The sequence below is a fragment of the Callorhinus ursinus genome, unplaced genomic scaffold, assembly GCF_003265705.2.
Source record: "Callorhinus ursinus isolate GAN/ISIS: 27379988/994484 unplaced genomic scaffold, GSC_fseal_2.0 scaffold12, whole genome shotgun sequence".
NCBI lineage: Eukaryota > Metazoa > Chordata > Mammalia > Carnivora > Otariidae > Callorhinus > Callorhinus ursinus.
Window position 1 is genome coordinate 31,701,002 of NW_027397074.1, and position 27,664 is coordinate 31,728,665.

At 34.9% G+C, this 27,664-nt stretch overlaps 1 protein-coding gene across 9 annotated transcripts in view; it reads right to left on the reverse strand.

Moving 5' to 3' along the window:
• Positions 1 to 27,664, reverse strand: part of DGKB (diacylglycerol kinase beta) — a 710,493-nt gene that overhangs the window by 452,816 nt on the left and 230,013 nt on the right. For 5 of the 9 annotated variants that reach the window (XM_025873282.2, XM_073898902.1, XM_025873278.2 and 2 more), the window contains one exon: positions 4,400 to 4,435. The exons of 2 other annotated variants lie outside the window; for them this stretch is intronic. In XM_025873282.2, coding sequence (XP_025729067.1) covers positions 4,400 to 4,435 — 36 coding nt within the window. The remainder of the gene's footprint in view (positions 1 to 4,399; positions 4,436 to 27,664) is intronic. 2 more of the 9 variants (XM_025873279.2, XM_073898900.1) reach the window with 1 other exon arrangement.

Here is a 27,664-nt window from a genome sequence, read left to right on the forward strand (position 1 = left end):
ACACACACACACACACACACACACACACACACACACACACACACACACACACACCAAGAAAACCAAGTGGTTTCTTTTTGGGGGGGGAAATATGCCTACTGGGTAAAATTTGTGGAATTAATCAAGGCTGAAAATTTTAAACAGGAGAAACTCATAAGCATTTAATTTTTCCCAGAGTTTTCTTTTTAATACACTTATTTGTTTCACTTTTATTTCCAAATTATATAAAAGTCTCTCTGAGATATTCACTATACTTTATTTAAGCAGCATAAGCTCACAGTAGGAAAGTTGGGTACTTTTTCCTATTTCCACTGAGAAAATCTTTACTTCTTTCATATTTTACATGAGGGACAGGAAGGGGGAGCAATTGCACCCCTGAAAGATCTGCTGTCCACAAAAATTTCACTAGCCTGTTTTGGGGGTTAATTAACTCTGAATGGCAGAACTCTATTATGGAATTTAAGAGACTTACTCCCAGGGTTGAAATTATTGAAAAGTTCCAAGAAGAGATCACCAACTTGATTCGGCATCATTATTAAGGATAAAATTGCTCTCTGGTAACGGGGCAGTGTTTACCACCCCACCTTCTGCTTTTTCTTTCTTTTTTTTTTTTTTTTTAAGTTTTTGGGCTCTAAACCACAAAATAAAGTACCCTTATTATAATTAAGGCAAATTTTTTTCTGGCAGAAAAATTATCCCAGATATAAAAAGAGTTGGAAAATTATTGCTTTAATCAATAGAAATTATTCAAACACTGAAAAGAGCTACTCTAACCACAAAAAAAGAATATAGAAAACATAACTCTGAATTATAAAATATTGATATTTCAACATTTTCAAATATCAACCATTTGTGTTTGCTATGCAGACATTTTAAATATAGAATTTAATGTTTTGTGATCCTTAGAGTCTATAAGTAGCACAACAGATCTTAACTGGGGAATACATTGTAATAGAATTCCAAAAGAATAATCACCACAATTAACAAAGAAGAAAAGCTGAAAAGACCATTCATAGAAAACAGAAAGATGAAATAAATGACATAAAAAGAACTCACTTTAAATATGTGTTCTAAAAAAATTTTTTTTTATATCATGCTGATTCTCAGAGGTAGAGTATTTGTGCATTGCTGAAAACTGCTTTCACAAAAGGGATGTTTACCACAATATCTCTGCCTGCTGTTATCGATCACTCACAAACTACCAGCAGCAAGTGATGATTACCTCAAACACAGGGTTTTCTTCTTTTTGTCCAGTCTCAACATGAGAGACAGGCAGGCAGCAGCTAAGCACCTTGATTGGTACGAAGCCACAGAAAGGGTGGGGAGGGGATGCATCGCTGCCACCGCCTCCTTCACGTGAGTCCTGGAACTCGTTTTATCTGCTACAGCCCCACTCGCCTCGATGGAGGCTTAGCCTTTTCTGCCACTGAAGCTAGGCCACAAGAATTTCCCAGAAACTCTAGAATTTGAACCTGGGGCACAACTTGGCTATTCCCAATATAAAAGATCTTGCCAAAGCAGAACTGTCCCCCAAATTCATTGCTGCTTATAACGGTTATGGGCTCTAAGAAGGCAAGGCTGACAGTTGCAAAGCTGCACTTTTAATTATTGTGACCTTATTGTGAAATTGGAGTAGTTTCCTGCCGAGAGAAACTAATTCCTTTGGAAAATGGCAAAGACTCTAAGTCTACTAGGAATCCTTGGAAGTTGCAGCAAAATTTATTATTGCTGCATAGCAAAGTAGTCTTGATTTTTAAAAAAATAATTTATACAGTTTTAAACATAAATATAATAATTGATATAAATATTTTCATTTCTTTTTTTAATTTAGTTAAGTAAGGGCTTACTAAAAACAAAAACTACTTTGGGCAAAGTCATAAATATGGGCTTGGAGGCCAAATCCCAGCTTTGTCTCTTACTTGCTGTGCAAACTTGGGCAAGTTATTTACTATCTCTAAGCCACCAATTAATTCATCTATAAAACGAGAAGATTTGTGTGATGATAAATTGAGAAAATGTAGATAAAGGTACTGGCATAAAATAGGCACTTAGTAAATGGCAGTGATTTTTAAAATATAAAAAAGGTATATTGTTATATGTTATCATTAAGGAATCACGCGTATGCTGCTTAGATCATAGGAGTTAAAGTTGGGTGTTTGAAAGAAGTTCATTTACTTTGTAGTACTTTATGTGTCCATTCAATCACCATAACTGGGGATAAGTGGTGTAATGATCCAGGTGGAGTCTTTTGGGGCAGATGGGAGGCAAAAAATTAGAATGACAGCTAGTCTCAAGTACCCAGAAGTGCTACTCTCCAACTAAACCTGGAGGTACAGTTTGCAACTGGATCCCCAAGTCCTGGTTTTCACACATCACACATGCTGTGAATATTTTCTCTTAGGATAATTTCATACCAGGTATAACCACTTTCAAGATTTCTGTTCAAGAAATCCTGATCGGAAGAAATGAAATTTAGGAATGAGAAGGACCTTGTCGGTGGCTGGGTGATAGACATTGGGGAGGGTATGTGCTACGGTGAGCGCTGTGAATTCTGCAAGACTGTTGAATCACAGATCTGTACTTCTGAAACAAATAACGCAACATATTTTAAGAAAAAAGAAAAAGAAGAAGATAGCAGGAGAGGAAGAATGAAGGGGAGTAAGTCAGAGGGGGAGACGAACCAGGAGAGATGATGGACTCTGAAAAACAAACTGAGGGTTCTAGAGGGGAGGAGGGTAGGGGGATGGGTTCGCCTGGTGGTGGGTATTAAAGAGGGCACATTCTGCATGGAGCACTGGGTGTTATGAACAAACAATGAATCATGGAACACTGCATCAAAAACTAATGATGTAATATATGGTGATTAACATAACAATAAAAAATTTAAAAAAAATCTTTTACTTTGGGCTGTTTACCTGTATTATGGTAGTGACTTTCTAGAAGTATGTGTGTGCATACATACCTCAGAGGTTGGTGAAAAGTCTAAGTTAATATAAATCAATATAACTTGCCAGAAAAAAAAAATCAGGTAGGAAGTTATTTTACAAAAGAAAAAAAAATTATTTTTTTTTTTTTACAAATGAGAAAAGTGTATTATGAAAAGTACAATTTTGGTCTATTTATTCTATCTATATGATATATAGATTATACAGTTGAATATGGGATACCTATGGAGATTAACAAGTCTAAAGAGAAAACTTTAAATCTCAAATACAGTGCCTATATTTACTTGATGGGCTATGATAGGGACAAAAATAAACTTAAACCCCTGAATATACAAAACTTATTATCTTACACTTAAATAATTAAACTGAGTGATACACTTTCCAAGTACCTTTGTTGCTTAAGTGTGTAATTCAACATTTTTATTTTTATAATAACTATGATAATAGTGGTATCAATGGACTTAAAGCATACAAAAATAGTTGAATATATCTCTTAGATTAGAAGCATTATTTTTCAAGCATATCTCCAGTGTATTTTTAAGTATATCTCTGATTACAAAATGAATTTTTAAGTTTCATGAGGCAGTCTACGCTGACTCAAAAACTTTTTAGGGGGCAGGGGAGAGAGTTTAATACTTTTTCGTGCAATTATATGTGTTCCTCTAAATAAATTCACAGTCTTATATAGTATTCATATATTATAAATAATACCTCTCCTAAGCAAGCAGATTTAAATTATAATTTTAAGGGAAACAATACCATTTGAGCATATCTTTTAAAGATAAAAACAATCAAATAGGATAGGGTCACAGAAAAATGTGGAGGCTTTGCTTTGTTAATCAAAGGTAATGCTAACACTTTACTAAAAATAAATGATGTGGCAATGCCTATATTTATTTTCAAAATAAAAGTCATTTATTCTGTCACTATATTTTATTCCAGTGACTTTCTATATAATGGCATATGCTAAGTGATAAATGCAGATGTACTCTTTTTAAAGTGACAGACATTTCAAAGTGAACAAGAGTTTCGCAACCAACTAGCACTGAAAACTATATTTTAATGGTACAGAGGATTGAACTGTTTGGGTTTTCTGTAAGGTATTTACATTTTAACTTGACACATAGGAATGATGTTATTCTTATACATAAGACAAAACTCTTTGCAAAGTAACTTTAATTATTCTCTGTATACTTTGTTTTATATAACTTTTTGCTTTCCTAATGTTTGTCACAAAAGTAGACTGGAACAGTTTCAAGTCTATCCCATCATGAAAATATCAAAGTCCCCAATTCCAAATATCATTACATGAGACAAAATAAACTATACAAACTGATACTAGTAGGTCACTGATACAGCTACGAATGTTCTAACAACATGAGATGTATAATGACTTATAATTCCAAGTGTGAAAATTTTTATGCTTTTTTTTTTTTTTTTTTTTGCTTACGCACCTCAGGGACTGAAACTCCTGAAGTGGGCAGAGTCTGCTGAAAAAGAGAAGTTCATATTAAAGCTTAAAAAAACAAAAGTCAAACTGAAAACAAATGCCAATGAAGTTCTTATATCACTACTCTCCTGTGAAATAAGTGAATAAATATAAAATGCATTTCCTTGTCAGATTTTTCTGCTTAATTTCATTAAATAAATGAGTAAATATCTTTTCACAAAAAAAGGAATGCTACAATGAAGAGTGGATTAGATTGTGAATTACTTATCCAAAATGCAATTTCATCACCCAAAGCAGACTGATCAACATCCTTGGCCGGCTTCACAGACCTCTCTGAAACAACATGGATGTATTACATTTATATTTTGCAATAAGAACTCATCTCCAAGTCCCATTACCCTTCATAAACCATTCCTACTAATTTTTTAAGTTGCCCAATTACCCGTCCCACTTTTCAATTTTCCAGTCCAACTCTCATTCCTTCCTAAAAATACTCAGTGTCTTTTTCATGGAGGCATAGCTTATGGTGTTGGTTTTATTTTGTGATTTTTCTGGAAATAAGAAAAAATATTCCATTAGTATCAGTAAAAAGTAAAAATATTATTAAATACGTAGAAAAATTTTCCTTGAGAGTAATTAGAAAAAAACAAAAAAGATGAGGTTAAATACACTGAAGCTGGTCTTTGTGACAGTGCATCTTCAATTATCCACCACCCCTCCTTTTCTGAGTCACAGTGGGAAGCTTTTTTTCTGGCAAGAAACAGAAAAAAGGGTTACCAAATTCCAAAAGTGTATGTCCCAATGGACTCAGAACAAATTTGTAAAATTGTTGACAAATCACACGCATAGTACTAGCCAAAGTTTTCCTGGTTTTCCTGTGGTAGGTTGTGTGTGGCGAGGGGAAGTATGAAAGCTGAATGTGAAGCTAGGAGTTCTTAGACATTTGTGTGTCTCTGAAAAGGAGGGAGTGGTCAGCATTTTCATTTCCTCCCCAGGACTGAGCTATCTGAAGGCGACTCTAAATGGATGTCCAAGATGGGTCTGAACAATCTGAGAACACAGATATCAGTTGACTCCCTTATGCAGTCTACTGAGATTAATGAAGAAGCAGGCACCTTCATAGCGACTCATCACAGAGATGGACCAGAAAGATCTAATGCACCCAAAAGTGGATGAGAAGAAGGGGTCTAGGGCAGCCCTAGAGAAAATTAAAGTGTCCAAGAATGCAACTCCATTTTGAAGATATTTTTATAACATAGATAAAAAAAATGTTGCAGCTGCAGATTTTTCATCAAAAGAAGTCATCAAGTCTGGGAGGATGAACTCGGGTTAACTATCCCATTAACAGGAGAACCTTACAGAAGTAATTGCTATTTCTAAGATGGATTGAAAACAGATTTAATAGAACTTTCATTGAAAGCTTTCTGATTTCAGTAATATTCTGGACTTTGAGTCCAAGTCAGTCTACATAACACCTGGGGCAATGGGCAGAATGTGCTAGCTTCAATCTAGGTCACCTGAAATTTTTTGTCAGCTTTCCTATTTTTCTTTCTTAGCTCTTAGTTCAAGCTTATACCTCAATAAACATTTTAAGACATGAATGTTGTTCTTCCAACTTTATTATAGTATATAAATGCTTCTTCTCCCTCAAATCCAGATCAAGTGTCTTATCTTATGATTCCTTATCCTATCCTAGGCCATAAGCCCAGGAAAGTCCCAGAGGCTCTCAAGCAACCAACCTACGCCGTCCATCAAGCTGTCTCTACAGCATGAGTCACAGATGCCTTCGACTTTGGGAAGAATCTATGCTCACTGTACATACGTCCATACCAAAGCAGCACAATGGAAAGCCAGTGAAGATTAGAGTTGTCAAAATGGCTCAGAAAAACAGCCAAGTGTGATGCAAAAATTTCAAATAGATACTGTCCACCCCACTTCAACCACCAAAAAAAAAAAAAATCTACGAAAGACATTTTTGACATACTTTTAAGCATTTGAACATAGACAGGATAATGACTGATATTATGGAATTATTGTTAATATTCCTAGGTGTGATAATAGTATGGTAATTGTATAGAAAACTGTCCTTAATCTTAGAAGATACCTGCTGACATATTTAGAGATGTAGTGTTATACTATCTGCAATTTATTTGCAAAAGGTTGAATGCAATAAAATATATATTTCTGCATATATGATGGCAAAATAATAATGTAGGCTGGGGATATACTGGATTCCTATGGCTTGATGTCACAAAAAGCAAAATCCATGCCAACTAAGATAATGCCTTAAAAGGCATTCTCTCCCAAAAAGAGACCGTAGGATGAAATTAAACCCTGGCTGGCACTTTGCTACCACCTGTGTGGAGAACTGGTAATATACAGATATTCAGGTATATGGGCTTCTTCCTTCTTAAGGTAGTAGGGGTACTGGTAATCTACTGAGAGTGAGGAATGTCGGCAGAGAGATAGTGACATGAAGAAAGCAAGGAAATAGTAGAGAGTTTGCCACGACCTCTCTGAGAATGGGAAAGCAGTTGACAAAGAATGAGTAACAGAATCAAGCAAAATTCAGAGCGAGTGGGGCTAGAAGTCATAAATATGTAAGAAAACCACCAGCTCAGAGAACTTTCTCCAGCAACACTCAGACGTCTGAGAGCAACACTAAAAATTCACTCCAAGAATAGGAGTGATGAAACAATGTATATATATATATACGATTTTTAAATATCAAGGATGAGCAGAGTAAATGTTTTAGTTTTTTGAAAATTATCATGAGTATATAATTCTAAATGTAATATATTTTTAATCAGAATTAATACAGGAACTGTATATTTGTATTTAATCAAATGTGAGGTGTGACTACAGAGGAATGTGATTGATTTTATTTAATCAGTATCATTTTAATATTAAATAGAATACACAGTACAGATAATTAGTTTAAAAGATGCATTTGTCTTCAGGGCACTTATTAAGTTCAACTTAATATCAAAGAATTTTTAAAAATCCTATTATTCTAAAGTATTGAGATATCTCTTGTCTTTGTAGTTTCTAACATGTAATCATTTTAAATTGACAATTTAATCCAAATTGTCATAGGGCAAAGAAAAATCTTTTGTGGAGAGATTGTTGGGAGGTTTGAGTTAAAAATATAAGAGCATAGTAGTCACATTAAAAGGGTCTTTAGTTATTTCAAGACAAAAGTAAAATTGACAGAATTATATGCTATACCTATATAGGAATGTTTATTTTTTTGAAAAACTGCTTTTATGCTTATTGTCTCATTGAATCCTCCTTCTAAGCCAAGATATTCCACTTCTCAGACTGAGAAACTGAAAATCAAAAAGATCAGACAGCTAACCTAAGAAAATAAAGTTAATGACGGACTCCAAATATAGTAGTTCCCTGTCCTGGGCTCCATTTACTCAAACAACAAGTTCAATAAGAATTTCTTTTCTAACTTTCTTTCTCGCCATGTCTCTATTTTTTAAGTGATTTGAAAATCAAATTATTTTAAGACAGTGAACACTGGGAAGTATTTAGAGACCACAATATGCATTTGTTCTGCCTGAAAGAAGGGGCTTGAATATCAATATGGAGTAATTTAACACAGTAACTTCTAGTACAGAGGTAAATTGAAGTGGCCAAATAAAACTGTTCTAAATAGCTGCTTTCCTTATATGCAATTGGGTATCTCTGGCATCAAAAAAGAAGTGAGAGAAAGAAAAGCAAGTTTGGGAAAAGAACAATTGTCTTCCTAAAATTGTACCCGTCTGCCTGAAAGGGAGAAGTTGTTCTCTCACCTTGATGATAAAAATGTATCAAGGCCATCTCTACCCTATAGAAAGTAAACACATTTGATTTTGGTGAATTTTACTGTCACATTCCAGATTCATAATTTGTTTAAGCTTTTATGATTTTGCAGGTCCTTAAGTGTATACACCACACATTTGAACACAATACAAATTTTATTTTATTTTTTAAGGATTTTATTTATTCATTTGAGAGAGAGGGACAGAGAGAGACAGAGAGAGCACAAGCAGGAGGAGAGGGAGAGGGAGAAGTAGACTGCTGGCTGAGCTGGCAGCCAAACGTGGGGCTTGATCCCAGGACCTGGAGAGCATGATTCTAGCCAAAGGCAGAGCTTAACCAACTGAGCCACCCAGGTGCTCCACAAAACAAACTTTTAAAAGGAAGTGAGACTGGGGGCGCCTGGGTGGCTCAGTCGTTAAGCGTCTGCCTTCGACTCAGGTCAGGACCCCAGGGTCCTGGGATCTAGCCCCGCATCGGGCTCTCTGCTCAGCGGGAAGCCTGCTTCTCCCTCTCCCACTCCCCCTGCTTGTGTTCCCTCTCTTGCTGTGTCTCTCTCTCTCTGTCAAATAAATAAATAAATAATCTTTAAAAAAACGGAGGTGAGACAAATAATTTTTATGCTACAAATAATTTTTATAACCAATGATTATTTCAATGTATGGGGAGTCTTTCAATTAGAAGGATCATTAATTTTTTTTTCAGCAGCACTTTGACATACCTAATTAAAATGTAAATACCAAAAATAAAATATTTTAGAAGAACACATATGGGATGCCTGGGTGGCTCAGTCAGTTAAGCATCTGCCTTGGGCTCCGGTCATGATCCCAGGGTCCTGGGATGGAGTCCCACATCTCCTTGCTCAGCAGGGAGCCTGCTTTTCCCTCTGCCTGCCACTCCCCCTGCTTGTGTTCTCTCTCTCTCACTCTGACAAATAAATAAATTAAATCTTTAAAAAAAAGGAAGATACACATATTATAATCTTAATTCAGGGTCCCTTGACTAACCACTTCTCACTTGAGCCAAATTTTTAAGCCTGAACCAAATAAATTTAATGGCAAGAATATTTTTAATTGAGATCACTTCATTCCCCTTATAATTTTAATTGCTCACAAGAATGTCTATTCTTATTCTTGTAAATGTGATTGTTTACACATATTTGCAGAGTTTAGTTCAGAAGATTTTGCACAGAAGGGATTGTGAGGCCCCCTCCTTACTTGCTCCCCCAGTATGCGTGCATGTTTGTGTTTAGAAAGGAAGCACCCTGAGCCTTCAGGGAAAGTACACCTAGTGCAATGGATATTTGGAAAATTAAGGGGCACCAAATGTTTTTACTAAAAATGTTAAAAATATATCTTTATAGAGATATCCAAGTTTCAAAGATAGCTTTCTACATATAAAAGCGATCAGCAACAACTAAACCCTTTCTAATGTTATTTTTATTGTTATTGTCTTGCTTACTTGATTAGCTATTGAAATAAAACCATTAGAAATGTTATCCTACTTGGTTAGGTCTCATAAAATCATCAGAAGCCCATATGGTGAAGAAGGGTTCTTCAATTTCTTTTTAGCTCTAATCCATAGTAACAATACGTGTATATTTACATACTTGTAAAATAATTTCACAAAGACCACCTACTTTGGATGCCCCCCTCTCTGATATATTCTATTCTTTTCTCTCTTCGCTTCTATTCTCCTCTACTTTGGTAATGGCTATTTTTTCCATTCCTTTTTGAAATGCTGATCGAGACCCCCCAAATGAATTCCTGTCTCACCAACTGTTGGGGAATGCAGCATGAACACCAAAAATGGGTTTAGAACATGGAATTTGGGCAGGGCATGTATGGCTTGTGCCACCTGCAAGTTGTGTGACTTCAGGTAAATTTCTTCAATCTCTCCATGCTTCACTTTCCTCACATGTCCCGTGGCATGATAATGATAGCTACCTTCATGATTAAAAGGGTGTCTAACAAATTTAAGTTTCCAATAAATGGTAACTATTTTATTAACTTTAGAACCTAAATGATTCCCCTCGTTTCCACTGCCTGCCTAGGGCGCAGCAAAAAAGGACTTAATCACACTTTCTTCATCTGAAACTATGTTTGTTGCTCATAAATATATGGAACCAAAAGATTTATTTTTATTTTTTTAATGAAATGTATATGTTAGGGCTGTTACAGGACAGAGAAAGAAGGAAAGATGCAGGAGAGGAGAGAAGAGACCTAAGAGAGAAAACAATGCAGAAAAAGAGAGAGGGAGACAAGAGAAGCTAAGAAAAAGAAAAGAAGAAAAAGTCTTCCTTGCTATACTCCTCAATCCCCAAATGGACCGTGGGCATCAAATGACACCTACCGTTTTGGAGAAGAATGTCCTTTCATTCAAAGAAAACAATGACATTGAGTAAAGGAAGGATGGGAGCTAGTATCTAGACATGGCTTTAGTGCTGTTGTTGTGTTTTCTTTTGTTTTTTTTTTAAGATTTATTTTAGAGACAGAGAGAGTGCAAGAGCACATGAGTGGAGGGGAGAGGCAGAGGGAGAGGGAAAGAATACTCAAGCAGACTCCGTGCTGAGTGCAAAGCCTGACTCAGGACTTGATCCCAGGACCCTGAGATCATGACCTGAGCTGAAATAAAGAGTTGGACACTTAAGCAACTGAGTCACCCAGGTGCCCCATGGTTTTAGCTTTTCTTTGAAGTATTGCAAAATCCTTAAACATCAGATTCAACCATCTTCAAAATACATTTCAAGATGAAATTCACATGTCTTATTATTTATTTGTGTCAGATAATTCTTTAAAACTCTTCCTTACATAAAGATAATTAACACACCTATTTATGAGTATGTATGTATGTGTATGATTCTGTTTGTGATGCTTGGGACAGGGATCTGAGTGCAGGTGGTAGTTTTAAATAAAAAATCACCCTTAAAAAACCACATCTAATATAATAGTTTAATATCTACTGAATTTTATGTGAATAAAATTAATCAATAATACTTCCTGATATGACTATTCTTATTCTCAACATGATCTCATTCTCAAAATGTATTATGGTGGCTTTCTAAAATACAGAAAAATCACTGTAGGTAGTGAAAGAATATTGATAATAATATTTAGAATTAAAGCATTAGGCTGATAACTTTCCCTTTTCATCAATCTTGGAAAAGACCTCGAATTAAAAAACAAATAAGTTATACTGAAATTTGTTCTTATCCTTTGCCCCTCCACTGATCTCACACCAAAGCATTTTCTAACCAGGTTAAAGTCCAATTCTGCACTCACATTGGGCTAAGATTCAATTGAGTTAAAATTTTACACTGACTGCCAGTCAACCTTATCATGAACTTTCATTATGTGCATGTAATTAATTGGGTCCAACGAACAATATCAGTACTGAGTTATAGACTCTTTTCCCCCGACCATATAATTAGAATATAATTACCCACAGGATATCAGAATGATGCAAAACCTTTCCTCTAAATGCGCCCTCATTAGGAAACAAGTCTCAATGTACATTTATTCAATCAGTGTGAATTAATTAAAATGTTACTGAAATAAAAGAGGGCAGCAATAAAGAGTATCTGACATCTATTAAGAGACTATCACTTGAGATCTGCATGCACAGTTTATATTTAAACCCATTTAGCTCAAGTAGGAACTTGGCCGTGTAATGTTATATACATCCAGTATACTAGGAAATCTGAGTAAATGAATCAGCGTGTGTTACGAAAAGAACATAATATGCAATGCACACAAAATCTTAAAGGGCCTGAGCAGGATTCTAGAAGCCCCTTTATTCCCTGATGAGTCCATAAAGATGTTATCATTACATACTGGTGGACAGAAATCATGTTTAACTCCAAGTATCCAGGAAAACAGTTGTTTATCCTACACTTTTCTACTACAAATCTGGCATGTTTGTGTTGATATGGCTTAGGAGATAATGGTCAGAAAAGCCTAGACTTAGCAAAGAACTAATTATTGTTTTTTTAATAAATAAAATAACCTCCGTTACTTAAGCTAGCTCAAGGTATTTCAATAGCATATTTTCCTTAAACAGAACATTCATATCCACCTAAGACTATATTCTTTTTAAGAGGATGCATAATATAACATATTCAGATTTTATAAAACATGGAAAAAACAGTAAACACATAAAGAAACCAAAGAGCATATGCTGCTGATTCATGTAAAAATGTTCTTCTTAAAAGCTATTTATCTTGGTTTCTCTAGTACCTGGCATACTGTCACATACAATAAAAGATTACTGAATAAACTAACAAATAAACAACCCTAATACAAAGGAATACTCACCAATATTCAAGAACAGTATCAGAAACAGTAGCAAAAATTTTAAAAAGCTACATGCAACACAAGCTTTCTATGTTATCACATAATTCCTCAGACCTTTTTAGCTTTAGAAATAGGTTTTGTAAAACTTAGTTCTGATAATCAATATTTGGCATTCATTCTTACATATTATGCCACTTTAAAATGGAAATACCAATGAGCACTAAGATAAATAAGGCTATTTACAAACTGCTACTTTTCATATGCTCTTTAGGAACAAACTCTAATCAGTTCTTATTATTACTTTTTAAAAAAATATATATTAACTCCATAAGATCATACGTATTTTTAAATGTTCTGAATGCACGCTATATTTACAAAACAGTATAATGTTCTATTCAGATATTAGACTAGTTTTGGTAGAGACCAACATATGAAAGAAATAATGAACTCACTCTAAGTAAAAAGGAGATTGTCTCACACAGGCCTGCTTTATTTTTAACATAAAATTTTCTGTAGAATTTCAGTGACAAAGACATGCTGCTGCTATAATTTCTTGCTGAAAATGCTGTTATTTGAGTAACAGTGAGTAATCACCACATTAAAAAAAAAACTACTAATAGAATGGGAACAATTTTTAAGTTCCATTTAGTAGTAAACATCAATTTTCATTTTCTGAGCTAGACTAAGAATGAATATTTATGATTTTTTACATGGACTACTGTATTGCTTAAACCATATTTTTAAAAATCCGATTTTAAATATAATTTGACATCCAGAGAAAATGTCTTGATTCTCTTCAGAATTCTGAAATGTTCCCTTTAAGCTCTCTACCTGCAATGCCATTTTATTTTAAATATTAGGCATTTCACAGTACCATCTATTGGATATTTTATATAACTACAATAACATAACAATCACAAGTTTTCTGAAATTTAGTAAAAATTACAAAATACTTCAAGTGCCTCTCCAGAAACTAAACACAATGCTCATTAGACATCCACTAACATTACCTCATCTTCACATACTTTAAACTCAATTTTATTGGCTTGTAACAGTAAGATTTAATTACCCATGTGTTACGAATGATTTTTAAAACTAAGCCTCCATGCCACATACCCATTTTAATTTGTTATTGGATATTTATGTCACTGTCTGATGTATTTTCTTCTTGACTCAAGAGAAAGTGATAACTGATGGGGATAAAAAGAGACAATTGACTGTGATTCATTAATTCAGTCAATATTTGTTGAACATCTAATATTTGTCACAATGAATTAGATGCTAAAGATAAAGAGGTCTACCCTTTCATGTGAGCAATGAGAGTGATGGCAGAGGGGTCAGTGAGCACAGGGAAGAGCTTCACAAGAAACAATTTAAGTTCAGTTCCTGAAGTGACCTTGAAGCCTCTGTGGGACATCCAAGAGGAAAGCCACAAGGTGAAGCTGAGTATTTGGATCTTGAGGGGTCACAGGGAACAAGCTTACACAGATGTATTCAAAGGTGGTAGTTGGTGTCATGGAATTGGATGAGATAATTTACAGCGAGCATAATGATGTAAGTATATAGTTAAAAATGGAAACATATTTAAGAATAGAAGGAGGCCTAGGAATTTAGCAATATGGATTGAGTGTGGCTAGAGAGGTAGCATAAAACCGAGTAGAAACCTGTGAGGTGATTGCCACAGTTTGAGAACAGAGCCCTTAAAATACTGTCAATGCTGCAGGGCATTCAAAAAAGAGGATTCTTGAAAAGGGGGTCTAGTGGATATTGTTGGTAGCCCAAAGCAGATCCTTTGTCACCTGGCCAAAGTACCTTTCCCCCACTGCTACGAGTGTGGACCACTGAGAATTCCCAATTGTCACATTTTCCAAAGAGTTACTCTTTACTCCAGGAGCGGGCTCTCCAGCGAGCAAGCACCTCCTATGCTGGAGGAAGCCACCGCTAATGAATGACTGATAATGGGTTAGAAAAAGCCAGCCCCTTGTCTTAAGTTAAGAACAATTTTATGGTATGATTTTATGCCCGAACTCCCAGGGTTTAGGCCAATGCTTACACTCTCCCTATAACCCCTTTCTTGCACAAAGTTCCCTTCCTCTCTTGTTTCCTCCCTCCCTTGCAGATGGTTTTATAAAGAAACATTCCTCCCTCTCTAAATCACAAACAGCTAAACCCCCGGTTCATGCTCTGCTCCTTGGGAATCCATCCAAAAAGAGTGCCACTGGATTTGGGACAAACAGCAAGAATAGTTTTCTACCCATTTTATAGTCAGGAATTAGAATACTGTGAGTTGAGGTAGAAGGAGGAGGAAAATTTGACACGGTGAGTGTATCTTCACAGCTGCATATACTTATGGCTACTTAAGATGCAGACAAGGTCACATCCGTATACAAACAGAAAAATAGCAGAAAAGAACAGCTATCCCTCTAGTGTGAGTTTAAGGGCAGGCACATCACTAAGAGTAGAAACAGAGAAATTCTAGTGCTGGACTCAAATCATGGTGCTGTCCAGTGCTACCTATCACAAGCATGTTAGGTGACACTTTATCTGAGTGTTTTAATTGGAAATTAGTCAATATATTGTGGGGCAGATGCCATGAAAAGAGAAAAGTGGCGAGAAAGAGAAGCAGAAAGTGCTAGAATGAAAGAAACTGGAGGGATACAGGCATTGGTGACTCCAGGATGTTGGAGTAATGGTAACCAAACGGAAGAATTCAAGAATATTTGAGGTTGGGGTGAAATAGGAATAATATTACAGGGAATAGAATATGGTGTGGTGAGCTGTATTCCTACAGGATTTGGGTTTCCTTGGGAAAGTGAGGCCAAATTGGTTAAAGCTTCTATGAGTATCAGCAACAGAATTTGAAATGATATATTGTACCATCTAGACTGAAAGGCAAGGAATGAGTATGGCAGCCTCAAAAGAACTAAATAATCTTTATTCCACAGAAAGGGGAAATATAGGTTGAACTAAGGAAAAAAGACAAAAGAGCGTCAAAAATCACCGCATTGTGCATGAAATTGGCGTACAGACCAAAAGTTTTAAATGAATCAATTCTTGCTCAGGTTTCAAGTTGAAAGTTGAAAACAGACAAGTTATATTTAATAGTAAAACAGAGAAAAGCATGTATATAAATACTTTATGATCACCACCACTTCATCTGGAATCATTAAAACCACAGGTTACCTTTGCAAGGTGGAATTTATCCTTAAATGTCTAGTGGTGAAGGGATCTGATTTTTATTGCACTCAAAATTTAAGAGTTAGAAGAGAGAAATGATTTAAAGTATTTATTTCTACTGTAATGCATTTAGTTCTGGATATTTGTCCTGCCCTAACCCCAGTCTTCCTTTGGAGGGCATAAGCAGAAATACCAAAACAGAGGTTCACATATTTGGGAACATTTATGCCACACTTTGTGACAATCGTGTCTCACTGGATAGAAAAGGTATGATCTCTGACTTGTTTTAATATGTTTTTCTCAATTATTGATGAGTTAAGTTTTTAAATTATTTTATAGTTATTTGCATTAATTTTACAAAACAAGGCTTTATTTGTTATAATGCTTGTGTTTGGCTTAATTTGTGGTTTGGGTCCTCACCATTTTTAAAAGAAACTTTTGATTGGTCAAGTCTGTCAACATTTTCTTTAATGTCTTCCTTTTAGGAAGAAGGTCAAAAGGCAAAAAAAATAAATCTTTTTATAGGTCAAAAATAAATCTTCAATCCATGTTTGATTTGTTTTGGAATAGGTATAAAGTGGAATTTATCTTAATTTACTTTCCTATATGGCTACACAATAATCTCAACACAACCGATCCCCACCACCCCCCTCCAGACTTAATATGCAGTCTTCATCATACACTACATTACTACATATAGTTTACCGTGTTTTAGACTTTCTACCAGGTCCTTATATCTTCTAGAGCAACTATTACATTATTTTGATCACTGAGATTTTAATAAGCACAATCTTAAGGTTTGCTAAAAACAGGTCTTTCCTGTGGCACCTGGGTGCCTCAGTCGGTTAAACGGCTGCCGTCAGCTCAAGTCATGATCTCAGGGTCCTGGGATCAAGCCCCCTGTCGGGCTCCCTACTCAGTGGGGTGTCTGCTTCTCCCTCTCCCTCTGCTGCCTCTAGCACATGTGCTCTTTCTAATAAATGAATAAAATCTTAAAAAAAAAACACAGGTCTTTCCTTACTATTGTTTATAGTTTTATGAATTTATAATGTATTTGTGCATATTTATTCTTCCAGGTAAACTGTGGAATCATTTTGCCAAGCAAAAAATAAATAAATAAATATTATTTGGGAATCACATTAAATAGACGAGTGAATTTGAAGAAATGTTGGTTCTTTTTAGCTTAATTTGATTTTCTTCAGTATACTTAGACCTAAGAAAATATTTTAATTTTTTCTTTAGGGATAGCACCTTGTTTCTATTCTCCTTGCACTAAAGGAGATTTTCTTAATCCTCTCCTTCAGATCACTGCTTCAGTTGTCCTCAAAAGTTGATTCTTCCCTATATAGACACAGATATATTTTAGTTTCTGCTAAGGTATTTTTTTTCTCATTCTTGCAGTTATTCCTTTTAAATCAGTATATTATAAAGTAGATGTTTTCTTTAGTATTCTTGATCATGTAAAACAATTGCTGTTAACATTTTCTTCTGCTCAATACAATAAATCTTCATGAATGACACCCATCTAACTTTTAACTACTATGTTTCTTTCTTTTCTTTTTTTTATTTTAAGATTTTATTTATTTATTTGACAGAGAGAGAGAGAGACAGCAAGAGAGGGAACACAAGCAGTGGGAGTGGGAGAGGAAGTAGGCTTCCCACGGATCAGGGAGCCCGATGTGGGGCTCGATCCCAGGACTCTGGGATCCTGACCTGAGCTGAAGGCAGATACTTAATGACTGAGCCACCCAGGTGCCCCTGCTTCTTTCTTTTTTCTTGCGGCAGAATTATTACTATTTTATTTTTGCAACAGGTAGACTTCTTTATACTAAAATGCACTTTGGCCATAAGCCATCAGTCTGCATTGACAGTTATTATAAAAAAGAGAAACCAAAGGAAACAAACACTACTACGATTATAGCAATATTGTTGAGGCGTAGTGCCCTCCTGATACAATTTGCTTTGGAAGAAATTAATCTCAGATCTCAGTAACAACAGTAACAATAAAAAGTGTTTCTGCTAAGTGAATGATTTATTTTTATGTTGCGAAGACTGACAAGACTATATTTCCCCTCTTTTCATGAGGCTACTAAGAAACTCAGGGTCAAATTTGCAAACTACCTCTGTCAACTTTTTTAGGATATTAGTGACATGAATTTCTAAGTCTAATTTGATTTCGGTGTACATTTATTGTTTTAGATTGCTGCTTACTTATATAAGCTGCTTTGAATGTTATTGGTAATAAGTTGTAGAATAACTTAATTCATTAATAGATAATGGCATATACTCACTTTTGAATCAGGTACATACAAAATATTCTTTGCTTTAGCCTATTTCCTAGATTTAGCTATCAAATATGTTTTATTCTTCTTTAGATAATGCTAATTTTTGCTTACATGATTTAGATTTCCATCAGATTTTTGATTAATTGAACTTCCAGTTTATGTCATATCAGCCTTTTGCTTTTGCTTTCCTATAAACCATGACAAAATTAACAGACTCCAAGTTTGTTTCCTTAAAAAAATTATTATAATTTGCTCTGGGTACAGCTACATGTTAGGCATAAAATATCATAGAAATGTGGAAAAATATCTTTGCAGCCCTATTAAAAAAAAAACAAACTAAAAATAGTATTTTAGAATCCTAAAAATAGAACTCTATCATACTCAGGTAGAAACAAATACAATTTGCTGCAATATAACCATTTTTTTCTTCTAGATTCGACCTTATTTGTAAGTATACATATTCTCTATTATATAGCCTAAGCTACCACAAAGATGGGTTCTTCAGAAACCTCTAAAATCAATCTAAGACAATGTAACAGATAAATGGTTCATCTCACAAGTGTAGATGATGGAATCATCACTTAGTGAGGCAGGGTCCTTGCCCATTTCTTATCCTATGTACCTTTAAAATAAAAATACATGAAGACTCTGTCCAACCAAAATGGATGTACACATATTTTATAAACATTATAGAGTTTTAATGCTTAAATATGTGTTCCTCACTGGAATTTGAGTCAGAAAACCATTGGCAAAAAATAGAGGAATGTTCAGAATTTAATTCTACATTTTTTTAAATAAATAAATAAAAAGCAGCTATCTTTTATGAATAATAACATAAAAATGAGTCTGAGTTAGATTTTCAAAGTATGGAAAAAATTAGATTCTTTTTTGCCTATCATTACTATGATGACAATTATGAATTGATCTATAATGAATATTAATTAAATGAATATTAAGTAATGGCATTGATGAAACATTTATTAAGCACTGACAATGGGCTTTGTCCCCACTCTTTAGACAAAAAAGAAAATTGCACAGGCACAAACCCATGGTACATTATATAAAGAATTTCAAGAAAATAGATGACTTCAGTAACTGTGGTTAAAGGTTAAAGAGGTAAATGCAAGAAGGGAGAAGCAGCCGAAATGATGTTAAATAAAAACTGAAGCTCAGTGCAGGAAGTCACATCCTTAGCCAACTGTTCACACCTCTCCACCAGACTTCTGGGAGCCCTACAACTAGTATAGGAAGTTAAGGTTCCAGAGCATTCAAAATCCAAATTTCAGAATCACAAGGAATTCAAACATTTCTCCCCCTCCTTAAATTGGCTAATGTATACTACTGAAATTGTTATTATTAACTATTCTGGTTGCAGTTAAGTGCCAGAGAATACAGAAAGAGCCCATAATAGCTGGACTGTGAGGAACATACACACACACCATGCTTTCAACTCTAAAAGAACTTTTGACATCATTGAGGAGTAACGACTTGATTAAACACATACTTTCAGGAAAGATTTAACATACCCGATGCTACGCAAGACTTAATCACCATATCTACAATGCATAATTTAGTAGAATTCTTATAATTGTAGAAGAGCAAGCAAGATTGGAAGAAGAGAAGGTAATATAGACATATGGTTCTCCAAGGGTGTTATATGTAGAGAAGCGTGGACTGTGTATTTCAGCAACACCATGTTGTCCAAGTTTTCAGTCACAGTAAAGAAGAGAGGTGGTTGGAAAAATGTGAATCAAGTCTAAGGATAGGTCTAGAAATCGTATTATCCAAATAGCTTTATTTTCCTTTCTCTGAGTTAACGAGCTTCATTACTGATTTTGTTGGCATTCTTTGAGGTTTATTTAAGGTAATACAGAATATTACAACAAGAATATATTCTGGGGAGAAGAGACCACAACTGGTCCCAAAGGGGCACAATACTGAACGTACACTTTATTTTTTACCATATCACCTTCTGCCAATGAATACTATTTTGACTGTATATTCTGAAAATACTATGTTTGTTTAAACATAAGATAAAATTATCATCTAAAATTAGTTACTTAAATGTTTAAATTAATAGTTTTTTGTTTTGTTTTAGGAAACATTCCAAACATTATGTTCCTGATTTAGAAATGTTTATAGTACAGAAAGAACTAAACAACTGTGAAATCTGATTCATGTGTAGAACAAAATAATACAGCATGAGCAAAACAAGGATACTTTGCAATATCTATTACAGAGTAACCAGGAAAAGCCATTCTTCATAAAGATGTTCACTAAGGTGTTATATATCATAACAAAACAAATAATTGGAAACATGCTAGGCATAAACATTATTTCAACTAAATTATAATATCTTCATTTAATAAGATATTATATAGCCATGAATAGCAATGTTCCATAGTATATAGAAACACATACGTTTAATGATATTAGTTTAAGTGTAAAAATAAGGTGTTACATGATACATGAAGTTTAATTACAGATATGTCAAAAATATACATCTAAGAATCAAGAGGAAGCTTTTAATATACTTCCATTTATATATTAAGAATTGTTCTTATATATCTTATTCCAATTTTTAAATTTTTTCTCTTAATTTGTATGTTGTTTTTATAAATTTTATTTTATAATAAATGGTTAAAATTTATTTTTTAAATTCCAACATCATATTTAAAATAACAGTAATAGTAGGTGATATCAACTGAACACTCGTTATGTACTGGGCATACTTCTAAGCAGTTTTCATGAATTAATTTGTTTAATTCCATTTTACAAATGGAATACAGATGTACGAAATATGAATAGCTTGCCTCATATTACAAAATTAGTGAAAAGGCCAGGATTCAAATACAAAGAGTATATTACCACACAGTATTGTAACATGGCTGAACCAATTTATTCTCCCACCTGCAATGTATGAACAATCCACTTGCTTCTTATCCTTTCCAAAGTTTAGGATTTGTAATTGTCTTAATAATTCTGAGGAGTGTGTAGTGTTATCTATTGAGATTTAAACATGTATTTTCCTGACGGAGTAAAGATGGTGTGCATACATTTATATGTTTATAGGTGATTTGTCTATGTGTTTTTTATTCAAAGCCTATTTTAGGTCTTTTGCCCTTTTGGATTGGCTTGTTACTTATTATTTATTTACATGAATTATTTTTTATATCCTGAGCACAAATCATTTGTTACCAGTCTTGTAACCCTTTGAAGGAAACAACTTGCCCACAGATCCAGAGTTCATGGGCAACTTAAGTTTCTAGTCTCTATCCTTTCTGGTCATCACTATCCCAAGCTTATCTCTGCTTTCTTTCTCCTAAATTGATCTTCTATATCTCACCTCATTTCTAAAACTTTTCATTGGGCTTTCTGAATCTTTGCTTAAAATGAACAAATTACTGTTTTTCTTTCTAAGTCACTGCCACTTTCCCTAGTACATTTCTGAAAAGAGGCTGCTCATTCTCTCAACCAGTACTTGTTCTATAGTTTTTATGGAAATCTCTCGGCTTTCCATCCACCTCATCATTCTTGCGGACTCAGAGTAGAATATCCCTTCTCATATGAAACTCATGGAACCTCGTAGCTCTCCCCGCTGTTCTTATTCATTATGCTTATACAGCAACCATTTCATCGAGACCCTATAATTATCTTGGGATGTTTTAAGGACAACATACAATAAACTATCCCCAGAGTTACTCGACCTCTTGCTAGCTAGTGAACCTCCTCTCCCCACAAGGTGAGCCTCCCAGACCCGTGGCTGCAAACTGGATTTTACAGTCCTCTGGGACTAATCTACTCTGAAATCAAATCAGACACTCTAATTCCACTTTCTGCTACAATCTTCTCTTCTGATTCCCTCATTTTCTTACTCTGTTGGTGTTTCTGATTGTTCAAATCACAATCCTGTATTTATACTCTCATATGTCCTGTGCTCCCAGCTTTATTTTTCCCCAGCTTTAAATCTATTTTAGATTACACTGCTACCAGTATTTTCTTTCTAAAGCCTGATAATGTAGTCCTCTATTTATACTGGATAAGCCCAACTCCTTGACAAGACAGAACAGACTTTCCACTATCTCAGACCTTATCTTGTCCATCTCTCCAAGCCTGACCTCTAAATATAACCCTTAATTAACTTTTCTTAGTTTCAAGATCTCACTCTGTCCTCTCTGATTGCTGAGACTACTCATATGGCATTCACTGCGCATCTGGCGGTCAAATCCCCACTTATTATATTCTTCAAAAGTAAGGCATCATTTCTTCAAGAAAGTTTTCATTTACTCTTTGAATTACCGTCTGGAAGAATTAAGAGTCTGTTCTCTAGAGCCCCTATAAGTTAATATTTATCTTGCCATAATATGTAATCTGCTTACCTGTCTTTTTTTTTTTTTAAGATTTTATTTATTTATTTGAGAGAGAGAGAATGAGAGATAGCACGAGAGGGAAGAGGGTCAGAGGGAGAAGCAGACTCCCCGCCGAGCAGGGAGCCCGATGTGGGACTCAATCCCGGGACTCCAGGATCATGACCTGAGCCGAAGGCAGTCGCTTAACCAACTGAGCCACCCAGGCGCCCTGCTTACCTGTCTTGACCAATAGAGTGTAATTTGTAGGAAATAAGATAAATGCTCTTATCTGGATTTTTAGCTCCAGTAACTTAAAAAGACAATGGGAAGAAGAAAGGAAGAAACAGAGAAAAGAAGATGGTAAAACAAAAGAATCTTGCACTGCAGATATTGTATATAAAAATAATGCACAGAAATTATCAGTAATGATCTCAAAATAAAAACAGTCATTATAGTATATAAACAGTAGATACTTATCTCTAATATAAACTCTGGTTTAGGGGCACCTGCATGGCTCAGTTGGTTAGGCATCCAACTCTTGGTTTCAGCTCAGATCACGATCTCAGAGTTGTGAGACTGAGCCCTGCTTCAGGCTCTGTGCTCAGTGCAGAGTCTGCTTGGGATTCTTTTTCCCCTCTTTCTCTCCCTCCCCCTCTGCATCTCTCCCTCCTTACATGCTCACCTGAGCATGCTCTCTCTTTCTCTCTCTCTAATAAATAAATAAAATCTTTAAAAAGTAAAGTCTAGTTTAAAGTAATCAACATTATATCATCCCTATATTAAATTTATTAGCTTTACTAGCATATATTGATATAGAAAATGACTAATAATCAATCCCTTATTTAGAAAAAAGGAATCTTGCTCTTAAATAATAATGTACAATAATCATGCTATGCATGGAGAAAACTAAATTAAATCATGGAGCTAAATATAATAAAAATGATATTTATGATGATCTGCTTCATTTCACTGTTCAAACATAAAGTTTAAAATGCCACCTCCCCATGAGACATCTCAAGTTTTCCTTTGTTGAGAGTGAAAAAAATCAGTGTAATAAAAGCCTCCCTCAAACTGAAGAATCATTATAAAAACATGCACACTCCTAGAGACCCAATTTGACTGATCATAAAAAAAAAAATATAAAACCTGGAATGAACATATCGACTACACTACAGTTCTAGAGAAGTTGATCAAATTTGTAGCTTCCTTTACAAAATTACTCTAAGAATCAAAAGACTTTAGCCTCTTTCATTGATTTCTGTGATCTAACAAATTTATGTACTATTAGAAATAATTTTAGAAGTTCTGAGGCCATTATAATGAAGAGAAATTTATGGATGAGATGGTAATAAAGTTATGGATTAGCACAAAGAAGTAAATAACAAAATTCATGCATCATTGTCAAACGTGGTATGCATTTACCTCTGTACATTCTAAGGATAGAAGATAAAACATGAAAGTAATAGATCCAGGCATTGTGTTTTATCCTAAACGCATATATGGAATCTTCTTTTTATTTTTTATTTAATTTAAACACAACGCCTGGATCTATTGTATTCAGCCTTTCGGGGGGGGGCGGGCAGGGGGCTAACATATATGTGTGTGTGTTGTGTGTTGGGTGTGTGTTGAGTGTAAATAATAAATACGTAATAATTATAATTAAAAAAAAAAGCCATGACAGTAATAGGATTGATAGGGTACAAAAGATAACAAACCATGATAAAGAGAATTGGGAAGGATTTCTGTTAGGTAATGAAGGCATCTCTAAAAACATAGCTTTTGTTGTTACAGTAAGGAGTTCTATATGACTTTTAAAATGTCTTTCAATGTAGGTTAATGATGTAATACTGAGTCCGAATAAAATTAAAGCAATTCAGTAAGGGACTAAAACAAATGGACCAAGTCTGTCTTTGGTTGGGGGTAAAGTTTAGAACATAAAAGAACATAAAAGGTGCGTTTCATGCTTATCAGGCCATGTTCTACATGAAATTATTACAGTTTTTTGCACTGTCACTTTGAGATTGGACAACAGAAATTTCCAAGTTCAATCTATAAGGAGAATCAAGAATATATTTTTTAATGGATTCCATTCAAAGGAGAAATATTCATTTTAACAATCAATTGGGAAGGATTAATGGCTTTTTATGGAAATTAAGTTGTTTATCAAGAGTCCCCACTGAATAGATTGGAATCACTTTACATTTGTTTGGAGGTAGGATAAGGGAAGGCCTTCAAGAAATCTGCCTTTGTAAACAGTTCTGAATTTTCTTCGATATGACAGTAAATGGACCATGAGTGTCATCATTTTTGCTGGAAGATTTTTCAAAGAAAGCATTATAAGTATTCAAACACAGTCATAGGAGTATCTTGACAAAAATCTCTAAATTACATAAATTTTAAGCAATATGGTTTTTTGATAATACTCTCGAAATATGCCAGAGATCAACTGCAATCCCAGAAAACAGTGATTATATCTGATGTCTAGACTCACTGGTCACATTTCAATTTTAATTTCAGAGTAGCTGGTTTCAATCCATTTTTATGGCAATAGGCACTATCAAGACCAATTATGTGTGGAAGCCGTTGGTAGTATATGCCAATAAAAGCGTGTCATCAGTGCAAAGAAGGTGCTTACCTTGCTAATCTCCCTAACAGGTGAGCACATATCTACTGAATCATTAACTTGAAGTTAATAACAAGTGTTGGGGAGCAATTGGGAGGCTGAGAAACGTGATGCAGGATTTTTTAAAAGATAAATAACACCTAAAAAGATGTTCTAAAATATCAAAAGACTGCTGCTGTGGACCATGACATTGTAGTGTGTTATTTAGATGCTTCATCCAGGAATTAGGCTCTGTATTAAGTTTATGTCACTCATTCAACAGCTAATCCCTGACTATATAGTCAAGGCAAAGGAAAAAAAAAAAAAACCTCAATAAAAATAGGTATCTTAAGTTCTTCATTTTATATTTCCTAGAATAGAGATAGATTTCTTCTATTCACGTCCATCTTGCAGTGATTCTGAACCTCACCTGCTCTTCTTCAAGAATATCAGCATGAGCAAACGGGACTCATAATTTTTAAGAAGGAAATTGTTATTGAAAACAAAAAGGAAAACAGGATTATATTATTTGTGAAAACTAATGATATTCTTTAAACAAAAGTTAAAAATTTACAATGGGTGACATGGTGTGGAGTTATTCCTGGGATGTCAAATGAGAATTTACAAATTAAAACGTCTCAGAGCCCATCAGTCAGAACAGATTAAGCAATTTAGTGGGCAGAACAACTGCATAATTTCTTTATATTATTAGTATTTAAATAGTTAATGGGTCCAATAGTAGTATGAGTATTTATTCCAGGCTAAAAAAGTAACCTTTAATTTCTACTTAGCAAGGCAGGGGAAATTTTAAAGTAAAGAGATTCAGGCTGATTTATTAACATATACAAAACTCCAAAAGCTTTAGAAAGTGGGTGTACTTAGGAGAACTACAGTAGTTCCAATTATCCTTGATTTCTAGTGTGCAACCGGCATATGAGGGATTAGGTGAGTTGATCTAGTTAGAGCCTTGCTTACCATGCTAGATACACTGGAATTCAAATAGAGAATTACTGGCTATTTATTTATTTTAAATATGTTAAAATATTTAAGCAGGAACATATTAGATTGCCTTTTGGCAAGTGGATCCATTCTGTTTCCGCAGAATGAAGATTGTATGGAATGGAGGCAATTCAGTAAGGATACCATTAGGACAATCCTGGAGAATAATTTGTGATGGTGACATGTGAGGCAGTTACAGTTGGGCTGAAGAAAAGAAAAAGGATTGAGAACTTTAGAATAGGCTGCCCAGTGATTAATCTATTTAAGATGAGTCATCAATGATAATTCTTAGGTTTCTGTGTTGGGAAAGTTAAGATATGAATGTTCTAGTCACCAAGATAAGACAAACAGGAGAGGGAGGGGACCTGTTTGGGGATTTGGAGAAAGGGTGAGAATGATGAATTCCGCGCATGAGTTTTGGAGTGATACTTCTTGGGTTCCAGTTCTGGTCTGTCACCTCATAGCCATGTGACACAGGAAATTTACTTAACCTCTCTGTTTCTCAGTTTATTCATAAATAAAATGGAGATAGTTATAATACTTATCTTGTGGTGTCATTGTGAGGATTAAACAAATTCATACGTATCATTACCAGTGACCACAACCCCTTCATAATCTCAGTTTGCCACCCCACTCACTCTCACAACCTGACACCAATAACCTTGATTTCAACAATCTTGGATTCAACTAGAATCTACAACATATTCTTCCTAACACCCATTAGTGTGCCTCCCTCTTCATGTCCTTACTTCCCTCACCTCCCAGCTTAAATTCCATGGTCAATCCTTACACTCACTCTATTGCATATACCCTCTACTCCCTGGCTACTCTCTCTTTTTATCATATTTAGCAAAACACAGTCTCCTTAAGGCTAGGCTATGCCTAGCCTTCTCCTGGAACTAGACTAAACTGGAGAAATATGACTGTATGTGACCAGGGAAATATACTCATCCAAGCTTACTGGTTTTATTCTAACTTTATGATGACAAACAAGTGGCTGCTCATTACCCCCTGCCAAACAAATGGTATTTCCTTGATCCGTTAAGCTCCCACTTTCCTCAGTGCCTGTTGTGTGTGTGTGTGACTTCTTCCCAATCCTCAAACTTCTCAAACATTTTATACCGTCCTTGCTCTCAGCAATACCCCAGGTTCCTAATTCTCTGAGAAAAGAGAAGTGTCACATATGTTTTTGTTCATTGCTGCCCCCTCAACAGTTACATTGTTCTTTTTAATAATATATATGTAAGTCAGATCATTCCCTTTTCTGGTCAAAATCCCCTAACAGCTTCCAACCTCACTCGGAATAAAAGCTAAAGACCTTACAGTGGCCTAAATTGCCCTACAGGGTATGAAAATTTTATGACATTTTTGACCTTCTCCTTTACTATTCCTCCTCCTTTTCACTTAGGCCCAGCCAATAATCTCCTTGATACCCTTCCGATAGGACAGTTTTCTCCTGCCTCTGGGTCTTTACTTGTCCATCCTTGGTGACTCCTCTGTGAAGTTCCATCCCCAGAGAGTCATGTGGGTGACTCCCTCACATTCTTCACCTGTTCATTCAACCATCCCCTTAGTGAACTCTTTCTCGACTACCGCTTTCGTAACTACAGCCCCACATTTCTTCTCTTTTTGCTTCAATTTTGTCCTTTATATTTAAAGTACAACCAGGTATGAAATAATTTTCTTATTTCATTGTTTATTGCTGGAATGAAAACTCCACAAAAGCAAAGATTTAGTTTAGCTTTTACCATTTTACCC